The 17,299-nt window shown below is 61.4% G+C and overlaps 2 protein-coding genes across 4 annotated transcripts in view; both read left to right on the top strand.

Moving 5' to 3' along the window:
- The window catches only part of LOC308519667 (janus kinase and microtubule-interacting protein 1), a 50,158-nt gene that overhangs the window by 30,552 nt on the left and 2,307 nt on the right, over positions 1-17,299 (top strand). For all 3 annotated transcript variants that reach the window (XM_081091783.1, XM_081091782.1, XM_081091784.1), the window contains 9 exons: positions 323-817; positions 3,312-3,521; positions 4,587-4,706; positions 7,047-7,193; positions 7,985-8,125; positions 8,349-8,408; positions 14,167-14,295; positions 15,318-15,446; positions 16,594-16,677. In XM_081091783.1, coding sequence (XP_080947909.1) covers positions 323-817; positions 3,312-3,521; positions 4,587-4,706; positions 7,047-7,193; positions 7,985-8,125; positions 8,349-8,408; positions 14,167-14,295; positions 15,318-15,446; positions 16,594-16,677 — 1,515 coding nt within the window. The remainder of the gene's footprint in view (positions 1-322; positions 818-3,311; positions 3,522-4,586; positions 4,707-7,046; positions 7,194-7,984; positions 8,126-8,348; positions 8,409-14,166; positions 14,296-15,317; positions 15,447-16,593; positions 16,678-17,299) is intronic.
- LOC308529939 (uncharacterized protein) lies at positions 9,511-14,111 on the top strand (the record flags this gene model as incomplete). The annotated part of the gene is made up of 2 exons (XM_081106343.1): positions 9,511-9,616; positions 14,095-14,111. 2 exons carry the CDS (start codon positions 9,511-9,513, stop codon positions 14,109-14,111), a joined length of 123 nt encoding a protein of 40 aa, XP_080962469.1.

The raw sequence follows: 17,299 nt of genomic DNA, 5'->3' as shown, positions 1-17,299 counted from the left end.
TCTGCCAGCTGGGCAAGGTTCATGACCGATAAATGGTCCTTCTTTCTAAACCTCTGAATGGAAGGAGGTTCTCGCTCCTCTAGCGTCTGCAGCTGTTTCCCACCTCTAGGGAACAGCTCCGGAAAGAGCAGGAAGGAGTCTGGGTGGGGCTGATGAGGGTCAGACCAAGGGCGTGGCTGCGGGGAATTGGAGTGTGGGGACGGGGAGGGTCTCAGGGATGTCAGGCACAAAGGTATGTGGGGAGGTTTTCCACGGGCATGGCTGGCTCCTCAGCCCTGCCCCTGCCCTGACCCGTGCCCCTGACCCCCTCTCTCCGCTGCAGGTGGGCAAACTGCGTGAGCGGCTGCAGGAGGCCAAGCTGGAGCGCGAGCAGGAGCAGCGGCGGCACACGGCCTACCTCTCGGCGCTCAGGGCCAAGCTGCACGAGGAGAAGACCAAAGAGCTGCAGGCGCTGCGCGAGTCGCTCATCCGCCAGCACGAGCAGGAGGCGGCGCGCACGGCCAAGATCAAGGAGGGCGAGCTGCAGCGGCTGCAGGCCACGCTGAACGTGCTGCGCGACGGCGCGGCCGACAAGGTGAAGACGGCGCTGCTGGCCGAGGCGCGCGAGGAGGCGCGCCGGAGCTTCGACGGCGAGCGCCTGCGGCTGCAGCAGGAGGTGCTGGAGCAGAAGGCGGCGCGCAAGCAGGCGGAGGAGGCGCTCAGCCACTGCGTGCAGGCCGACAAGGCCAAGGCGGCCGACCTGCGCGCCGCCTACCAGGAGCACCAGGACGAGGTGCACCGCATCAAGCGCGAGTGCGAGCGCGACATCCGCAGGCTGGTGCGTGAGCCCCGCCCCGCCCCGCCCCGCCCCGCCCCGCAGGCACCATGCCCTTTCCTGCCACACGCGCAGTCCCTCCTTCCCGCGAGAGGGCAGTGAACGCGCAGCTTCGAGGACACTGCGCTCCAGGCAGGGCTTCCAGCGGAGGCCCCGCCGTCCTGGGTGGGAAGGAGGCTTTGCCGGCAGGTCCCTTCTTCCCAGGCGCGATCCTTGGTAGGTCACCCAGCTGCTCGCCTCCTCCAGCGCCAGGGTGGCTGGCAGCCCTCCGTGTCCCCGGCCCGTCTCCGCCTGTGACCTTGCAGCACCACCCAGCTGGCCCTGACCCCTGCTTTGTCCTTCCTCCCAGCTCTGGTCATTCTCTGATCTAGCGCCGTGTTGACTTGTTATGCGTTTGGCTACCTCCCTCCATCCTTTTGCTCAGATGTTTCCTGGCTCAGTACTTGTTGGATTGAGGAAAGCGCGGATGTCGGCGTGTCCCTCCTTAAAATAAGGACCTGCTCTCACCTAGTTCTTACTCTCCTGGCGGCTCTGCCGTGGCTGCCCTGGTTCCCGGGGGTTAAGTTTCTCCCCGCAGCCGGGGAGGTGCTCCTGGGAGCCCATGCAGAGGCCTTGGCCAGAGAGCAGGCGCTGCTGCTGGATGGCCACCAGGGGGCGCCGTGCGCACGTCGTGGGGGAGGTTGGGGATGTGGAGGGAGAGGGGGCACCCATTTCTCCTCCAAAGAAAGGCGACTCAGAGCTGTCGGAGCAGTAGGCTTTGTGTGAAAAGCTCCCCGTCTGGATTTGGGGGGTACCAGTCCCCCCTATAATCTCAATCATGTTGTATCCGTTTTTCATGGTCTGCTGTTTAAATAAGATAGCCTTCTGTTAACCAGCAGCTAATAGTAATGGTGGCAGCCAACATTGATCGAGTTATAATACTCCAGGCTCTGTGCCAAATTTGTTCTGCGGCTGATCTAGTATATCTCCCCGCAGTTGGACAGAGTAGGTTCTAGAATGTTCTCAGGGTCCCCATGTTACAGAGGCTGAGGCTAGTCAGTCAGGTGGCCGGGCTGCCCAGGATTCCGCAGCAGGAGGGGCGGGACCTGCGTAGGACACGGGCAGGACGCTTGACCAGGATCGCAGGTCCTGGCAGCCTGTGAGTCCACGGGTGTGATTGGAAGTAAGAGTTCGATTCCGGCCACTCGGAGTTCTCACTCTGCGTGTGCCGAGGCTGGGGCTGCCTAAGCCATGGCCGCGAGCTCAGTGGCCTCAGGCCACAGCAATTATTCTCTCCCAGGGCTGGGGGCCCGACGCCCAAGCTCAAGGTGCCAGCAGGCTGCGCCTCGGATGTCCAGGGGGTCCTTCCTGCCTCTTCCAGCGTCTGTGTTACCGGCCACCTTGCCGTTCCTTTTCCCGGCTGTGGCCGCATCCCTCCGGTCCCTGCCCCGTCCCCACAAGGCCTCCTGCTGTGCGTCTGTGTGTCCCTCTCCTTTTATGGGACACCCGTCACCAGCCCCCCCCCCCGCCCCCCCCCCGAGCGCCCACATCTTACATATCTGCAGCGGCCCTGTTTCCGATGAGTCACAGCCTCAGGTCCCAGGAAGGACCTGGATTGGGGGGCAGGGGAGACAGCACCCAGACAGCGCCCTTCCTGGGCAGTGTCCCAGCTGTGGCTTTGTGTCCAGAATCGGCTGAAGTATGTGGCCCGGGGCCCGGCTTCTTCCCGCTGGGTTTCCTCTGGGGAACATGGCACGGCTGGGGGATGCCTGGGGCTGCTACCGGGGTTCGCACGTGGGAACGGCGAGGTCCTTGGAAACGCCGGGCAGCCCGTGGCTCCCGTGATTGTGGGGCGCTGAGGGAGCCGGGGCTGGGGATACGGTGCCCTCAGCTGCCCGTGAGGGGCCTGCTGTCGGGTGAGGACAGGGCTGCCCGGGGAAGGGGCCCAGCCTGGGACCCGCAGACTAAGCACCCAGGGCAAGGCGGGTCAGTAGGAAGTAGGAGCTGAGAAGTCGTCGCAGGGGCGGGCGAGGGCGGGAGAGGGTCCTGAGGCAGCGGTGGGCGTCTCTGTCCTGCTGAGGAGAAGGCTGGGAGGACAGCAGGTTGCCCAGGGGGCTGGGGCCGGGAGAGCACGGGCGACCTTGGCAGGATTCCTTTGGCAGCGGGTGGGGACTGTGCCCAGACAGGAGCGGCTGAGGGAGCGGTGGGCGATAGGAGAGCAGCCCACTGGCGGAGAGGCCGGAGGGCGGAGGGCCCGAAGGGCCAGGATTTGACTTCATGAAGGTGAGCGAGACATGGGCACAGATGCATTTCCAAGGTCAGTGCCTGGTTGACGGTACAGATCCTTGAACCCGTAGCTCTGCTCCTCTGAGCTCCGGGAAGCAGGGCTGGGCCGTGGGCTGCGGCCTCTCTGTGTCCCGTGTCCACGGAGCTGCCCACCTTCCCCTGGGCCTCCGCCAGCCAGAGCCAGATCTCCCGGCACCAGCCCCAGACTGACGGCTGCCTCCTCCTCCTCTAGATGGATGAGATCAAAGGGAAAGACCGGGTGATCCTGGCCCTGGAGAAGGAGCTGGGCGTGCAGGCCGGGCAGACCCAGCGGCTGCTGCTGCAGAAGGAGGCGCTGGACGAGCAGCTGGTTCAGGTCAAAGAGGCCGAGCGGCACCACAGCAGCCCCAAGAGGGAGCTGCCCCCCGGCATCGGGGACATGGCGGAGCTCCTGGGCGCCCAGGTGAGGCTCGGGCGGGCCTCGGGCCTCGAGCTGCCCCACGCCCTTCCTCCCCTGGTCATTCCTCCAGCCAGCCTGCCTGCCTGCCTCCCCCTCCCTCCCTCCTTCCACCCACCTGCCCATCCTTCTGTCCCTCTCAGCCCTTCCCCTGCAAACCTGCTGACACTCCCTCTGCTCGGCACTGGGAGTGGAGGGGTGGGCCGCGGCGGCTTTGCCTCCAGGGGTCTTCACCTGCCTCCAGGTGAAAAGAAAGAAATGAAGACATCAGGCCCAGTCGGTTTGGGTCAGTGGTTAGAGTGTTGGCCTACGGACTGAAGGGTCGCGGGTTTGGTTCCTGGTCAAGAGCAGGTACCTCGGTTGCAAGCTCGATCCCCGGCCCCAGTCAGGGCACATGCAGGAAGCAACCAATCGATGCATCTCTCTTACATGGATGTTTCTCTCTCTCTCTCCCTCCTTCCCTCCCTCTCTTCCTCTCCCTCCCCCTCCCCCTCCCCTTCCCCCTCCTCTCTCCCTCCCTCCCTCCTGCATCTCCTCCACTCTCTCTAAAAAAAAAAATCAATGGCAAAATATTCTCAGGTGAGGATAAAAGAAAGAAGTGCAGACGTCAGTGCAGGCTGTGCCAAGGAGCGCAGAGGGGCCCAGCCGAGGCGGGACACGGGGAGGGGCTCAGCCACAGGCGGGCATCTGGGGCGGCAGCTTGGTGCTTTCCAGGCGCAGCAGCTGCAGCAGCATCCGTCCGTCCGTCCGTCCATTCGTTCACTCACTCACTCACTCACTCACTCACTATGCCCGCGTCGCACCCTCGCCAGGGCAGTCAGGGCACAGAGTGGGCAGGGGCCCCAACCCGGAGGTCCCCAGAGACCAGGTCGGGTGTGTGGGAGCCACGGGTGGGTTTGGCAGGAAGTCTTTCTGCAAGTTGCTGGCAGAGGGGTTGGACTCCTGGAACCCCAGTGGGGTCTGGTGCCGGTGGGGGCTAGCTCGCCGAGACGCTGTGAGTTCTCTAAGAAGGGGGTCCCTGGAGCGCCCCGAGTCACTCCTGCCTCTTCAGCGCGCACTCGTATCTTTTAGGATCAACACATGGATGAGCGAGACGTGAGGCGGTTTCAACTGAAAATTGCGGAACTGAACTCGGTGATCCGGAAGCTGGAAGACAGAAACACCCTCCTGGCAGATGAGAGGAATGAACTGGTAACCGGCCCCAGAGACGGAGGGGGTACCGGGAAGCGCGCTGGGCCGCGAAGCTGGCTTGGCCGGAAGCTAACTCGGAGCCTCTGGCTCTCTGCACTTCCTCATTTCTCTCTGGTTGAACATCCGGCACACACTCACCGTGGAGCCCGTCCCTGCCCTTTGCCTCTGCAGGGGTTTATCCTTGGCGACTGTCGGAGAAGTTCCGAGAGAGGTGTGGAGAGGATGCTCACGGGTGTGGTTTGTAACAGCAACCAGAAGCAAAACAAAACGCCCCAATGTTTGGCGCTCCAGCGTGGGTCAGAGTGACCAGGGAACACTCACACAATGATTGTACGCAGCCATTAGGAATGACGGTGCCGCCCTGGCCTGTTAGGCTCAGTGGTTGGAGCATCAGCCCTTGGACTGAAGGGTCCCGGGTTCGATTCCAGTCAAGGGCACGTACCTTGGTTGCAGGCCTGATCTCCTGCCCCAGTTGGGGCGTGTTTGGGAGACACACCAATTGATGTGTCTCTCTTACATCAATGTTTCTCTCTCTCTGTCTCTCCCATTCCCTTCCACTCTGTCTAAAAACACATGGAAAAATATTCTTGGGTGAGGATTAAAAAACAAACAAACAAACAAACAAACAAACAAAGAATGACCGTACTGATCATGTTTCATTGCCAGGAACATTGGTTCATAGGACGAAGGACAGTTTCTAGAACAAAAACGTATTGTCATCCCGGGCACTGGGAATTGCTTTAGGGGTGTGATTACGGATAGCTTTTATCTTCTGCTTACCTATTTACTTTTTTTTGCATCAAAGGTGGCCTATTTCTAATTTAAATATAATGAACATGGATTTCTGATTAAGGAATAGATCTCTAATAAAATTAGCAATTTCTTAACTACCTTTACATTTGTTGGATAAAGAGCTAACCTGACTTTTCTGTAGTGTAGTCAACCCACAAACTGCCTGAACAACACCTCATAACACTTCTGTTTATTCTACATTTTATTATGAAAGTAAGTGTATCCATAATATTTGAAAACCGTGGCAGTTGAAAAGTGTTAAGTGTCAGAGAGAGAGACAGAAACATCAGTGATGAGAGAGAACCTTTGATCGGTTGCCTCCTGCACCTCCCGTCCCCGCCCCTCACCCCCCACCCCAACCAGGGATTGAGCCTGCAACCCGGGCATATGCCCTGACTGGGAATCAATCCGTGACCTCCTGGTTCATAGGTTGATGCTCAACCACTGAGCCACACCAACCGGGCTGCCTTCATCTTTTTGATGGCTGCATTGTACTCCACCGTGTGGACACAGCATGGCTTACCCAGCCTCTCCTGCCAGGAGGCTCTGGCTGTGCAGGCTTCTTTGCTGTTATAAACAATGCCGCACAGACGACACATTCCCTCTTTACTCACTGGGCCTTCATTCTGTGGGGCAGGCCTCTGGAAATGGAATGTGCAGGTCACAGCTGCATTTTGTATTTTGAGGGGCACCAGGGGAGGGTTGTGTCTTAACTTTCACAGCCTGGTGACTAAAAGCAGGCGTCTAAGTCAGTCCCTGTGTTCAGTTCTTGGTTCTAGCACTTTCTGTGTGACCTTGAGCACATCGCCCACCTCTTTGGGTCAGGATCTCTGTCTGTGGTGTGAGGACAGGGATGGGGCCCCCTCCTAGGTGTGTAGCGAGGGTCAAATGAGAGAGAAGGCCCGGAAGGGCCTCCCACTGGTTTGGACACATGGCAAATTCCCATTTTATAGATGAGGAAACTGAGGCCGAGAACTGGGCCAGGGTCCTGCAGCTGGAAAACGTGTCAGCCAGGACGCTGCTCAGAAGGAAAAGGGGTGGGCACCCCTAATCATGCAGGCTCCCCAGTCCCTGCTCCCCATCCCCCAAACGCTGTCCTTTCTCACGTCCCTGCCTCACTAGACTGGCCTCCACACAGCCGTTGGAGAGGCTGATTGTCCTAGAAGGCAGACCTGACTGCAGAGCGCTCCACCCCCAGTGCTGAGCCTGCCACGTACGCGCCCAGGGCTTGTCTGTTGTCTGCAGAGGGTGGAGCCTTCTGAGGTCTGAACTTGGGGAGGAACTAGGTAGCGGGATTGACCTTTATTCACGTGACCCATGACCTCTAGAAGTGTAGCCTAGTGGACACAGCACAGGCCGCTGGCCAGCAGGGTGCCCTGGGGCAGGTCCGGGGCCCCCCGCTGGGCTCCTCTCCCGTCACCCAGGCCCTCTGAGGCTCGGTGGGTCCGGGTCGGAAGCCCCGTGTCTGCGGGCCCCGTCTGGTGCTCGGTCCCGAGGAAGGCGTGCCGTTCATGGCTCACGGCCGCCCGCTCTGCCCTCCGCCCGCAGCTGAAACGCTCCCGCGAGACCGAGGTGCAGCTGAAGCCGCTGGTGGAGAAGAACAAGAGGATGAGCAAGAAGAACGAGGACCTGATGCAGAGCATCCAGCGGATGGAGGAGAAGCTCAAGAAGCTCACGAGGGAGAACGTGGAGATGGTACGTCGGCCGCCGGGCCAGCCCGAGCCGCAGGTGCCAGGGCCGCGGGCAGCCCCAGCCCGCCCAGCCCTCCGGCTGTCCCCCGTCGGGAAGTCACGGTGCCGTGCGGACCCGCCCCTGTCCCCGGAGACGCATCTCCTCTCTGCGCCTCAGTTTCTTCATCCGCAGAACGGGAATGAAAATGTCCACGTGGCGGGTTATGGGGGGGACGGAGTGACGGCACAGAGGGGCCTCGCCGACACCCGGCCCGTTGGGGAAGCTCAGCGTGTCAGAGCGGTTCCGCCTTTCGCTCTGAGTGCTTCGCGGGAGGGGTGTTCATTTGCGCTCTTTGTGGTCGGGGCGGTGTTTTGGCGTAGGCGGTTCAGCGAACGCCCTGAGGCTCGTCGTCCAAAGTAGTGTTGATCACCCCCATTTTACAGCTGAGTAGACTGAGGCTCAGAGGCGAGTGCCCTTCTCCCCGGGCCCTCACAGGTCCAGGTGCGAGCGTGTAATTCCGGTGTGAGGCGTGCTCTCTCCCGGCTTCCTTGTCCAGCGTGCAAGGCTGGGTGTGGACGTCCGCCCCGCCCAGGGCCTGCCCAGCCCTCTCCTGGCGCCGGGCGCCGGCAGCCTTGCCTGCGGCTTGGTTGTTGTGCGGCCGTGCCCTCCTCCAGCTTGGGGACGAGGTGGCCATCGCCCCTCCCTCCGCCCTCCCATCCCGTGTCCCAGAGCCCACACTCCGCGCCCGGATGCGCACAGTGGGTCCTCACAGACGTGGCTGAGCAGCCCTGCGGGGCTCTCTCCCTCTGGCCCAGAAAGAGAAGCTGTCCGCGCAGGCGTCTCTGAAGCGACACACTTCCCTGAACGACCTGAGCCTGACGCGGGACGAGCAGGAGATCGAGTTCCTGCGGCTGCAGGTGCTGGAGCAGCAGCACGTCATCGACGACCTCTCTCTGGTACGTCCACACTCAGTGACGCCTCAGCGACGCCAGGTGCCCCGGCTGTCGGGTGTGGCATCGCGGCTTCTGGGCGCTGCAGCCGCCATGCGGGAGGCAGAGCCTGGACGGACGCAGGCCCGCTGCGGGCGGGGCGGCGCTGCAGGGCCCGACCCCAGAGAGCCAGGTCGGTTGGTGGGTGTGACGTGAGGCTGAACGTGCCAACAGCTGTGTTTCCTTCCAGGAGAGGGAACGGCTCTTGCGCCCCAAGAGGCATCGTGGGAAAGGCCTGAAGCTGCCCAAGGTGAGCCCGCGGTGGCGCAGCCGCCCCTGGTCTGCGGGGCGGCGTCCAGGGAGAGGGGACACTTACATCCTGCATGTTTGACGGTTCCCGCTGTCTCTCAGTGACACGTGACTGACGGCCATGGACACGCTTAGTGTGACTTTTCATGGGAAACTCGAGGATGAGTTCGCTGTTTAGGCCTCAGGGGCTGCTCACCCCAAATTAAAAACGTAAGGACGTAGACCTTTCGAAGGGTTTACAGGGCACTCAGGCTGGTGGTAGCATCTCACAGCCGTTCTGAGGAGTCAGGAGCTATGGGCTCTGGGACGAGGCAGAGCGGCGTTCCTTTCGGAGGGAGTGGGCTTATAGAGCGAGTGTCTGAATATTCGGGCGGAGGGAGCAGATGGGGCCTGGAACACGGAGCAGCCAGGACCGAGCTGGCCGGGAGCGAGCACATTGGAGTGGGGGGAGAAGGAAGACTCAGTTTGCCCTTAAACCTGTAAATGTATTTTCACCTCCACGAAAATTGGGCCTGCTCGCCTCCTGGCTTCGGACTTGCTTTCTTTAAATCTGTTTTTATTGACTTCAGAGAGAGGAAGAGAGGAGAGAGCGATAGAAACACCAGTGATCAGAGAGAGTCATCGCTCAGGGTTAAGGACTTGGACACACCTTCTCTGGGGCCCAGTTTCACCCACAGCACCCACCGCACTTTGTGTAAAACCCAAGGATTTTCACCGTTGGTGCCAACGTTTATCGCACACCCCTTCCCCAGCATCTGAGGCGGAGCACCTGCTGGGCGGGTCCTGCAGGAGGCGCTCTCCGCGTCACTGTTGCTAGGGCTGAGCCCGGGTCCCCTGGGATCATCCAGGGACCAGGCCTGTGATGGCCTGGGCGACAGGGAGCCTGGGCGTGGGAGGGGAGCCCCAGGGAATTCACCGGGGAAGCTGTGCCGTGTGACTCACCGCCCAGGCCCTGGAAACCGGCTCCTCGGCCGCATCTGCCCGGAGCTGGCATCCTGTCCCGGCAGTGCGGTCCTTAGGATTCGCCGGGGCCGCGAGGCAGAGGAACGGGAGCGCCCTGGGGACCCAGAGGCCTGGGCACGGGCAGCGGGGCTGGGCACGCCATGGAGTACGTGCTGTTCGTGCTGTACTTCTCCTTCTTCCTCTGCCTCTGCGCCCTGGTCTGCCTGTACTTCTCCGGCTGCCAGGAGATGACCTACCGGCATGAAGGTAGGCGCCGGCGTCGGGGGTCCGTCCCTGCGGCTGGACGCCCCCTCCTGGGCAGGGGCCTCGGAGGGGAGGCTGAGGGGGGCTGGAGCGGTGGAGGGCCCTCTTTCCCCCTTGGTGCCCTGTGACCAGCTAAGAGCGGGCACCTCTGGATATCAGAGTGTCACTGGGGTCCTTTACATCGTTCAGTCATTTTCCCCCCAAGTTGGGCTCTTTGTAAAAGGAGTCAGCAGGGCAAGAGGTGGCAGCCTGGAGGCGTGGGCCCCTGCAGGGAGAAGGTGTGGGGAGCGAGCAGATAGGACTCAACGCCCCTGCAGTATCTTCCCGGGGACGCCGGGGTGTGAGGAGGATGGAGACGGACTGTGTTTAAAGCCCGTTGTGTGAGCACTGAAGCCTCGTGTTTCCCGGGCTCCCGGCGGCTCACATGGACCAGGTGAAGGTGCAGGGAAAGGCAGGAGCTGCAGTCTCCACAGAAGACAGGACCAGACCCTCGCTCTGGGCAGGGAAAGGTCCTTTTCCAGCTGTTTCTTCTGAATAGAGGCATACATTTCTGTGCTACGTTTTGGCTTCCCATGTAAGACAGCCACTTACAAAAGCTCACCCTAGAGCAGTGGTTCTCAACCTTGGCTGCACATGACAATCACCTGGGAATCCTTAAAATCCTGATTTCTGGGCCTCATCCTCCGGAAATTCTGTTTCTTTGTGATGGGGTGGGGCCACAACATTGGTAACAAAGAAACAGAATTTCTGGAGGATGAGGCCCAGAAATCAGGATTTTAAAGATTCCCAGGTGATTCTAATGTGCAGCCAAGGTTGAGAACCCTGCCCTAGGCAGTGGTCGGCAAACTCATTAGTCAACAGAGCCAAATATCAACAGTACAACGATTGAAATTTCTTTTGAGAGCCAAATTTTTTAAACTTAAACTATATAGGTAGGTACATTGTTATTAACTTAATTAGGGTACTCCTAAGGCTTAGGAAGAGCCACACTCAAGGGGCCAAAGAGCCGCATGTGGCTCGCAAGCCGCAGTTTGCCAACCACGGCCCTAGAGGAACTAAGGGCTGGTCACAGTCAGCTCAGCCCTGCGTGTGCCGTGTGCCATGTGCCGTGTGCCGTGTGCCGTGTGTGTGGCTCCACAGCCTTGTTGTTAGGGACTGTGACCTTTTGTGTTTGGTCTCCGCCCCCAGAGCCGCTTCCCCCTTCCCTCCCGGCAGCTGCTGCCTCGGGCGGGTCTGGGTCTCTGGGGCCAGGTTATACCTAAGGGGCTCCACTGGGCCTGGGCAGCCTGGCTGCTCGGGGCGGGGCGGCCCTGCTGGAATGCCCACCTGCAGGGTCTGCAGCTGAGGCCCTGACGGGGCTCCGTGACTGAGCGTCTAGCCAGCAGCCCCGCAGGGTTTCAGAAACTGGATCAGCCTGGGGGTGGCCTGCTGCGTCATGACCCCCAGGACGGTCCAGGCCGCTGACTGGGGGGTCCCAGCGTCACACCCCGTCCTGTCCTGATCCTTGGTGAGTGTGCGGCTTGACGGTTCCTGGGGCTGCACTGCTGTGCCAGGCAGGGCCCTCCCTCCGTGCCCGCTGCTGCCCAAGGGCACATCACAAACACAGGCCTGCCCCAGAGGCCTGGCAATTAGCTGTGTTTACAAGCAACAAGGTCGGCCGAGTGGCGCCCAGGAGAACGGGAGCTGGAGCCCAGGCGGGGGGTGGGGTGGGGGGGCTGTGCGTGGGGGTGAGATGCTCCCTCCTGAGGGTGCTGCTGTCACCATCGGGGGCCCGGCCGCGGCTCCCTGGCGACGGCCGGCTGAGCTGGTGACCCTGAACCAGGCGGGGTTTCTGCGGGAGGAGACTGGGCACATGGCTGTCTCCACCCTGCACTTGGAGAGAAGGAACGTTGGAAATCGATGGAGCCCATTAGGCCTCCCCTCCTGCCCCTTAGGCTCACCTGGGCTCACGGCCCGGCGTCTGCCCGCTGACGTGGCTGCAGACTGAAGGGAGGGTGCCCGCGCGAACCTGAAGCGCTTGGTGGGTAAAGACGTTAGCTCGGCTTGGAGTTCATTCACAGAGACGTGCTGTGAGTCCTCGTTTCCCAGGCAGCGTTTCTTGCGTGTGCCAGGCCCCGGCACAGCGGGAGGCAGGAGAGCTCAGATGCTGCCCTGGTGGAGCCAAATCCCTGTCCCCGGGGGTGGGGGGGGGGGCGTCCACAGCCCAGTGGGGAAGACAGGTGACAGACATAAAGCAAAAGCGATCTGTCAGGTGGCGATGAGAAGGGGAGGAGAAGGAAGGTGAGACTGCGGTGGGAAGGGGTTGGAAGGACTGTGGTGTGGTCAGGGCGGAGAGCCTGGTGGGTCCCGGAGAAGGGCGTCTGGGCAGGGTACAGGCCTGCGCCAGGCACGTGGGGGCTCAGGCACGCTTGGCGGTGTGGCTGGAGCACAGGAGGGTGAGGCCTGGCTGGTGTCTTCCAGTGGTTAGAGCGCCAGTCCGCACACTGAGGGGTTGTGGGCGCGATTCCTGGTCAAGGGCATGTGCCTGGGTTATGGGTTCGCTCCCTGTCCTTGGTTGGGGTGCATGCAGGAGGCAACCAATGGATGTGTCTCTCTCACATCGATGTTTCTCCCCCCCTCCACCACCTCCCTCCTTTACACTCGCTCTGAAAGCAATGGAAAAGATATCCTGGGGTGAGGATTAACCCAAAGAGAGGAGGGTGAGGGGTGAGGCTGGAGCGGTTTTACTCGGCTCTGATGGGCCGCCAGGGTGCAGACAAGGGAGGGGCAGCCAGGCCAGTGGGAGGCGGCTTAGTGATTGCAGCGAGGGAGGCCGGTGGCTTGGACCAGGCGGGAGGGCCGGGGCTCAGGCTTGGCTTGGGGATGAGGTGAAGCCCACAGGACTTCTTCAGAGGGGAGAGCGAGGAGTGTCGAGGGCGCCTAGGGGTTTGGCCTGAGCAACTAAAAGGGCAGAACTCCATGAGGAGCACACGCTAGACATGGGAGCGGCAGGCTCTGGGGGTGCGTCACTGTCCACTGGCCCGTGAGCTGCTGGGGAGACAGCTGAGCTGTCAGGAGTTCCGGAACCTGCCCCACATGTATTAAAAACAAAACAAAAATGGGGCGCAAGGTGGAAGTGGCAGCGGGAAGACAGGTGCCAAGTGCAAGGATGTTGGGGTGCCGTGCGGTGGTCGGCTGCTTCCAGCAACGCCTCTTCAGAAACTCACTGCTGATGACAAGGGGTCCCCCGCTCCTCCCCCTGCTGGTGTGGGAGTTGTTCCTTAATCACACTGTCCCCGCTTTTCGTACATTTGGGAGCATAGGTTACAGACAAGTGGGAGGTGTCTTACCATGCGAGTGTGCCCCGACACCACCCCTGGTTGAGGATGTGGGGGCGGGGGTCTGGGAGACGCCAGGTCCGGACACACCAGTGGGAGCAGGGCTTGGCTCTGGAGTTAGGCACGGTTCTTTCTTCATGGTCATCAGAAGCAGCCATCTGTACTAATAAAAGGGTAATATGCTAATTAGACTGGACAGACCGGATGTCCTTCTGGACAAAGCCGCCACAGCTGAGAGGGCTGAGGGCAAGGCGGCCGCAGCGGCCGGCAGTGGCAGCAGCAGCGGGGGTGATGGGGGCGGCGCCTTCCCCTGATTGGCCCAGTTGCCTCCTGCAGAGGGAACGGGCCTAAGCCATCAGCAGGTCATGCCCTGAGGGGTCCTGGACTGTGAGAGCTGTGAGAGGGGGCAGGCTGGGCTGAGGGACCCCCCCAAGTGCACAAATTTTTGTGCACCGGGCCTCTAGTTGATTATAAAATCAAATAAAAATCCTTCCCAGGGATTGTTTGGGGGGGAAAGCCCATGTTTCTAAAACAAGATTATCTGGAGACTGTGTCTGATGTCTGCAGTCCCCAGGCCCCATCCAGCCAGTGTCTGACCCACAGGAGGTGCTCCGTCAGGTGCTTGCTGAATGGATGAATGAATGAATGAATGAGTGAGTGCGTATGTGAATGAATGAATGGAGTGGGAGAAGTGCTGGGTGGGGTCACCGGGAGGTTGCACACAGTGACTGGCGTTAAAATCGCCTCTGACCCTGAGTGATAGGTGCATGAGGGTCTGTTCACTCTTCCTTCTAATTTTGTAAATGCTCTAAGTTTCCAATAATAAAAAGTTAAAGAAACATTGCCTCTTAGCACAGGTCTGGTGAGGCCCTGGGCCACATGCTCACCCAGGTGCTCAGGGCCTCGCCTATGCCCCTTTAGCTTTTCCCTGTGTGTGGCGTCTAGCCCGCTCCACTCCTTAGTACATGTGTGCTGCTCGTTGCGTGTCAGCACGTGGGCACAGCCACGTGTGACCTCGCCTTGTGCTCCATGTCCCTTTAAGGAGCATAAGGCCAATAACTCTTGCCCTGAGCCAGGGTCCGGCCTGCTGCAGCCCCCCACACCTTCCCACCTTCTTTCCCACCAGCCCATTGTGAGCCCCCCCCCCCCCGGGGTGTCCTGCAGCCCAGAGGGTGCTGTAGCTGGGGGCCTGGCGGCTCTGAGTTTGTTCCTAACATGTCCACGTTGCCTTCACAGAAGCATGTTGTGGAGACATTTTTTGGATTTGATGAGGAGTCTGTGGACTCGGAAACCTTGTCAGAGACGTCCTGCAACACAGACAGAACGGACAGGGCCCCGGCCACGCCCGAAGAGGACCTGGATGACGTAAGCGAGCCTCGGGCCAGACACGGGGGTCGTGGCACTTCCGGCCCCTGCTCCCCACTGAGAGCTCTCACCCCAGGGGACCTGGGATAGCACAGCCCATCGGGTCAGGGGAGGTGGTCCCCTTCACGGGCTCTGGATGGCTGGGGGCACTGGCAGGCGTGGGGTCCCTTTCCCTCCCCAGCACCGATTTCACAGAGGATCTGAGGTCGCCTCGGGGTGACTTACCCTTTGTGATGGAAATTGCTGTGTGGTGGCCTGTCCCTCATTCTGCTACACACACACACATACCCGCACACACACACACAGATTCCATACATGCACACACGCGCACCCATGCACACGCACACCACACCACCCGGTGGGAGCAGCACGGCTGCCCCTTCCATGATAGAGCAGGCTCCTGTAGGAGAGACTGCAAACACTGAGGGGGAGGAAGGTGTTAACCCCCCCGGAAGCCTCCCAGCGAGGCCCCTCCCCCTTCCTAGGGACCTGGGTCCCCAGGTGTGAAGAGGGGCTTCCTTCTCTCCCCGCCCCCAACCCGGAAAACGGAGTGAAATGCGACCATGCCAGGCACGGGCTTTTGATGTCTCTTCTCACTGACGGTAACAGGTGTCTCAGCACCGACAGCCTGCTCCACACCGTCCTCTCGAGCACGCGGGACTGTGTCCTGTGGGTGCACGTGGGCATTTAGCTTGACGGCCCTGTGGCGGGCGTGTGCAGACAGCGCGCTGACTGACGCCCTCCCTGCAGGCGCGTGTTCGCACACTCGGGTCACCTTCGTGGCGGAGATCCCGGTGTGAGGGTGCTGTGGGGTGGGCACAGGCACACGGGCCCCCGCGAGTCGGCGCTGGCTCCCGGTCACATGACTCGCGGTTCCCAGGGTCGGCCCTGGCGTCGCTCTCAGCGCCGTCCACTCCCGGCCGGGAGGTTCCCCAGGTCATCGTGGGCAGCAGCGGTGGGTGTGGGCCCTGCCCCCGGACGACACCCAGTCATGCTGTCATTGCTTCTGTCCTCGCCTCCAGACGACCACCAGGGAGGAGGCCGACCTGCGGTTCTGCCAGCTGACCAGGGAGTACCAGGCCCTGCAGCGGGCCTACGCCCTCCTGCAGGAGCAGGTGGGGGGCACGCTGGACGCCGAGCGGGAGGCCCGGGTGAGTGCACGGCTGGGCCGGGAGGGCTGGGCAGGGGCCCGCTGTGCCCTTCCTCGCGCTGTGGTTCTGTGGCCCTGTCGGGAGGCTTGGAGGGGATTCTGAGGGGTGACGGGGTGGGGGACACATCACAGACTCTCACGGCGGCAGTGTCCCAGCGTTTGTCAAACCCCCGGAGACCTGAGGGACTGTCCGGGTGCCCTCAGTCCCTGCCGGCCACCGGGTCCGGGCCACGCCTGCCCTCGTGCTGGGCTGAGCTCTGTCTGCCTATAACGTCCACCTACTGGCCCTTACCCGCCTCAGGGGTCACACAGACCAGGGGCTGCTTGCCCTTCCTCTGAGAGCGAGGGGACTGTGGAGAGCACACCCCGGGCCAGTGCACACCAGGTGTCCCCGTTCATCCCGAGAGGCAGCGGTGGCGAGGGAGGCTGCGGGGAGGCCGCTCCTGAGCCACAGACTCCGGCCCGTAACGTGTAGGTCCGCCGAGGTCAATGGCTGGGCGTGGTTTGAGCTGAGCTGTGCGGTTTTTATTAGGAATTTTATCTGGTTGCCAACATTGAGAAGTCAAGAGATTTCACATGGACCTCCAGGAGCCCGCTTCCCTCGGGGAGTCAGACCTTCGGCAGCTCCAGGCTTCCGACTGTACGGGTAGCATGTGGCGTCAGCTGAGTGGCCGTTTTCCCCCGAGATGGACTGTGCGCGCCCGGTGTGCCCCAGTCCCCACCACTCCCTGTTACCCCACACTCAGTTCTCAGCCCTTGCCCTGGGCGATCTGATATGCACCAGGCGGGTGTGAAAGTGCTCAGGAGTGCTGGTGATTGCACATGAGCAGCCGCTGAACTTGGCCGGGAGCCGGCGAGAGCCTGCCGCGTCCGGCTCCGGGCTTGCTCAGCCCCGTGAAGGCGCTGCCTCTTCTCCGGGCCTCCGTGTCCTTGTCTGTAACACCAGGGTCAGACCTGACAGCTCGCAGGCCTGTTGTTCTTCGGACGTTTACATCTGAGGGGAGAGCCTGCAGGCCCCCCGGTGGGCCGCGTCGGAGCGCGTGCTCCTGAACACGGGCCTGCTTCTAAGGCCTGGCTGCGGCGTGACCCTTCCCGCGACTCAGCCGCCGTCGACATGACCCGCTCACCTTCTGGCCTTTTCATTCCAGACCCGGGAGCAGCTGCAAGCCGATCTGCTGCGGTGTCAGGCCAAAATCGAGGACTTGGAGAAGCTGCTGGCGGAGAGGGGCCAGGTGAGCCCCGAGGTCGTGTGATGTCCCTGGGGCCTGGGGCCTGGGGCCGAGGGGGCTCTGCTGCCCTGCCGTTCGCTCCCGAGACATTAGGGGGAAAAGCGCTAGCGGAACCCAGGCAAGAACTCCCCCGCGAGGCGGCCTGCGTGTGGGCCTTTAAAAACTCACATTCCGAAACGCTAACTTGGCTCACTTTGTGCTTGTTTGCACAAAAATAGGACACAATTCCAAAAGCAAAGTGGTGACCAAAATCTTTTTTGACTTGCATCTGAAGAAAAGCTGCCATTGACGCCGAAGAGTTAATTGTGAAAATGAGCTGGGCCCGCCACTAGCTGTCAATCTCGGCAGAGGCCCCGCCCCCGCCCCAGGTCTCCTCGCTGTGACCGTCTCATAGTATCCGGCCCTCCTGCTTCTCAGATTAGCGCCACCTCCCTGTATGCGTCCTCTGCCCTTGGTCAGGCCTGGGGACAGCAGGACACCACGGGAGAGGGGCCAAGCCAGACCTGTCCCTTGGGGTGGGGAGCACCCTAACTGCTGGGGAGAAGGGAGCCCGGAGCCACTGGAGCAGAGGAGGGAGAGGGAGTATCTTCCTGTATTCATTCACCCGCCCTCTGTCTCCCCTGAG

Source organism: Myotis nattereri, assembly GCF_964212035.1.
Source record: "Myotis nattereri genome assembly, chromosome: 1".
Classification (NCBI taxonomy): domain Eukaryota; kingdom Metazoa; phylum Chordata; class Mammalia; order Chiroptera; family Vespertilionidae; genus Myotis; species Myotis nattereri.
This window is presented reverse-complemented; position numbering and strand designations above follow the sequence as displayed.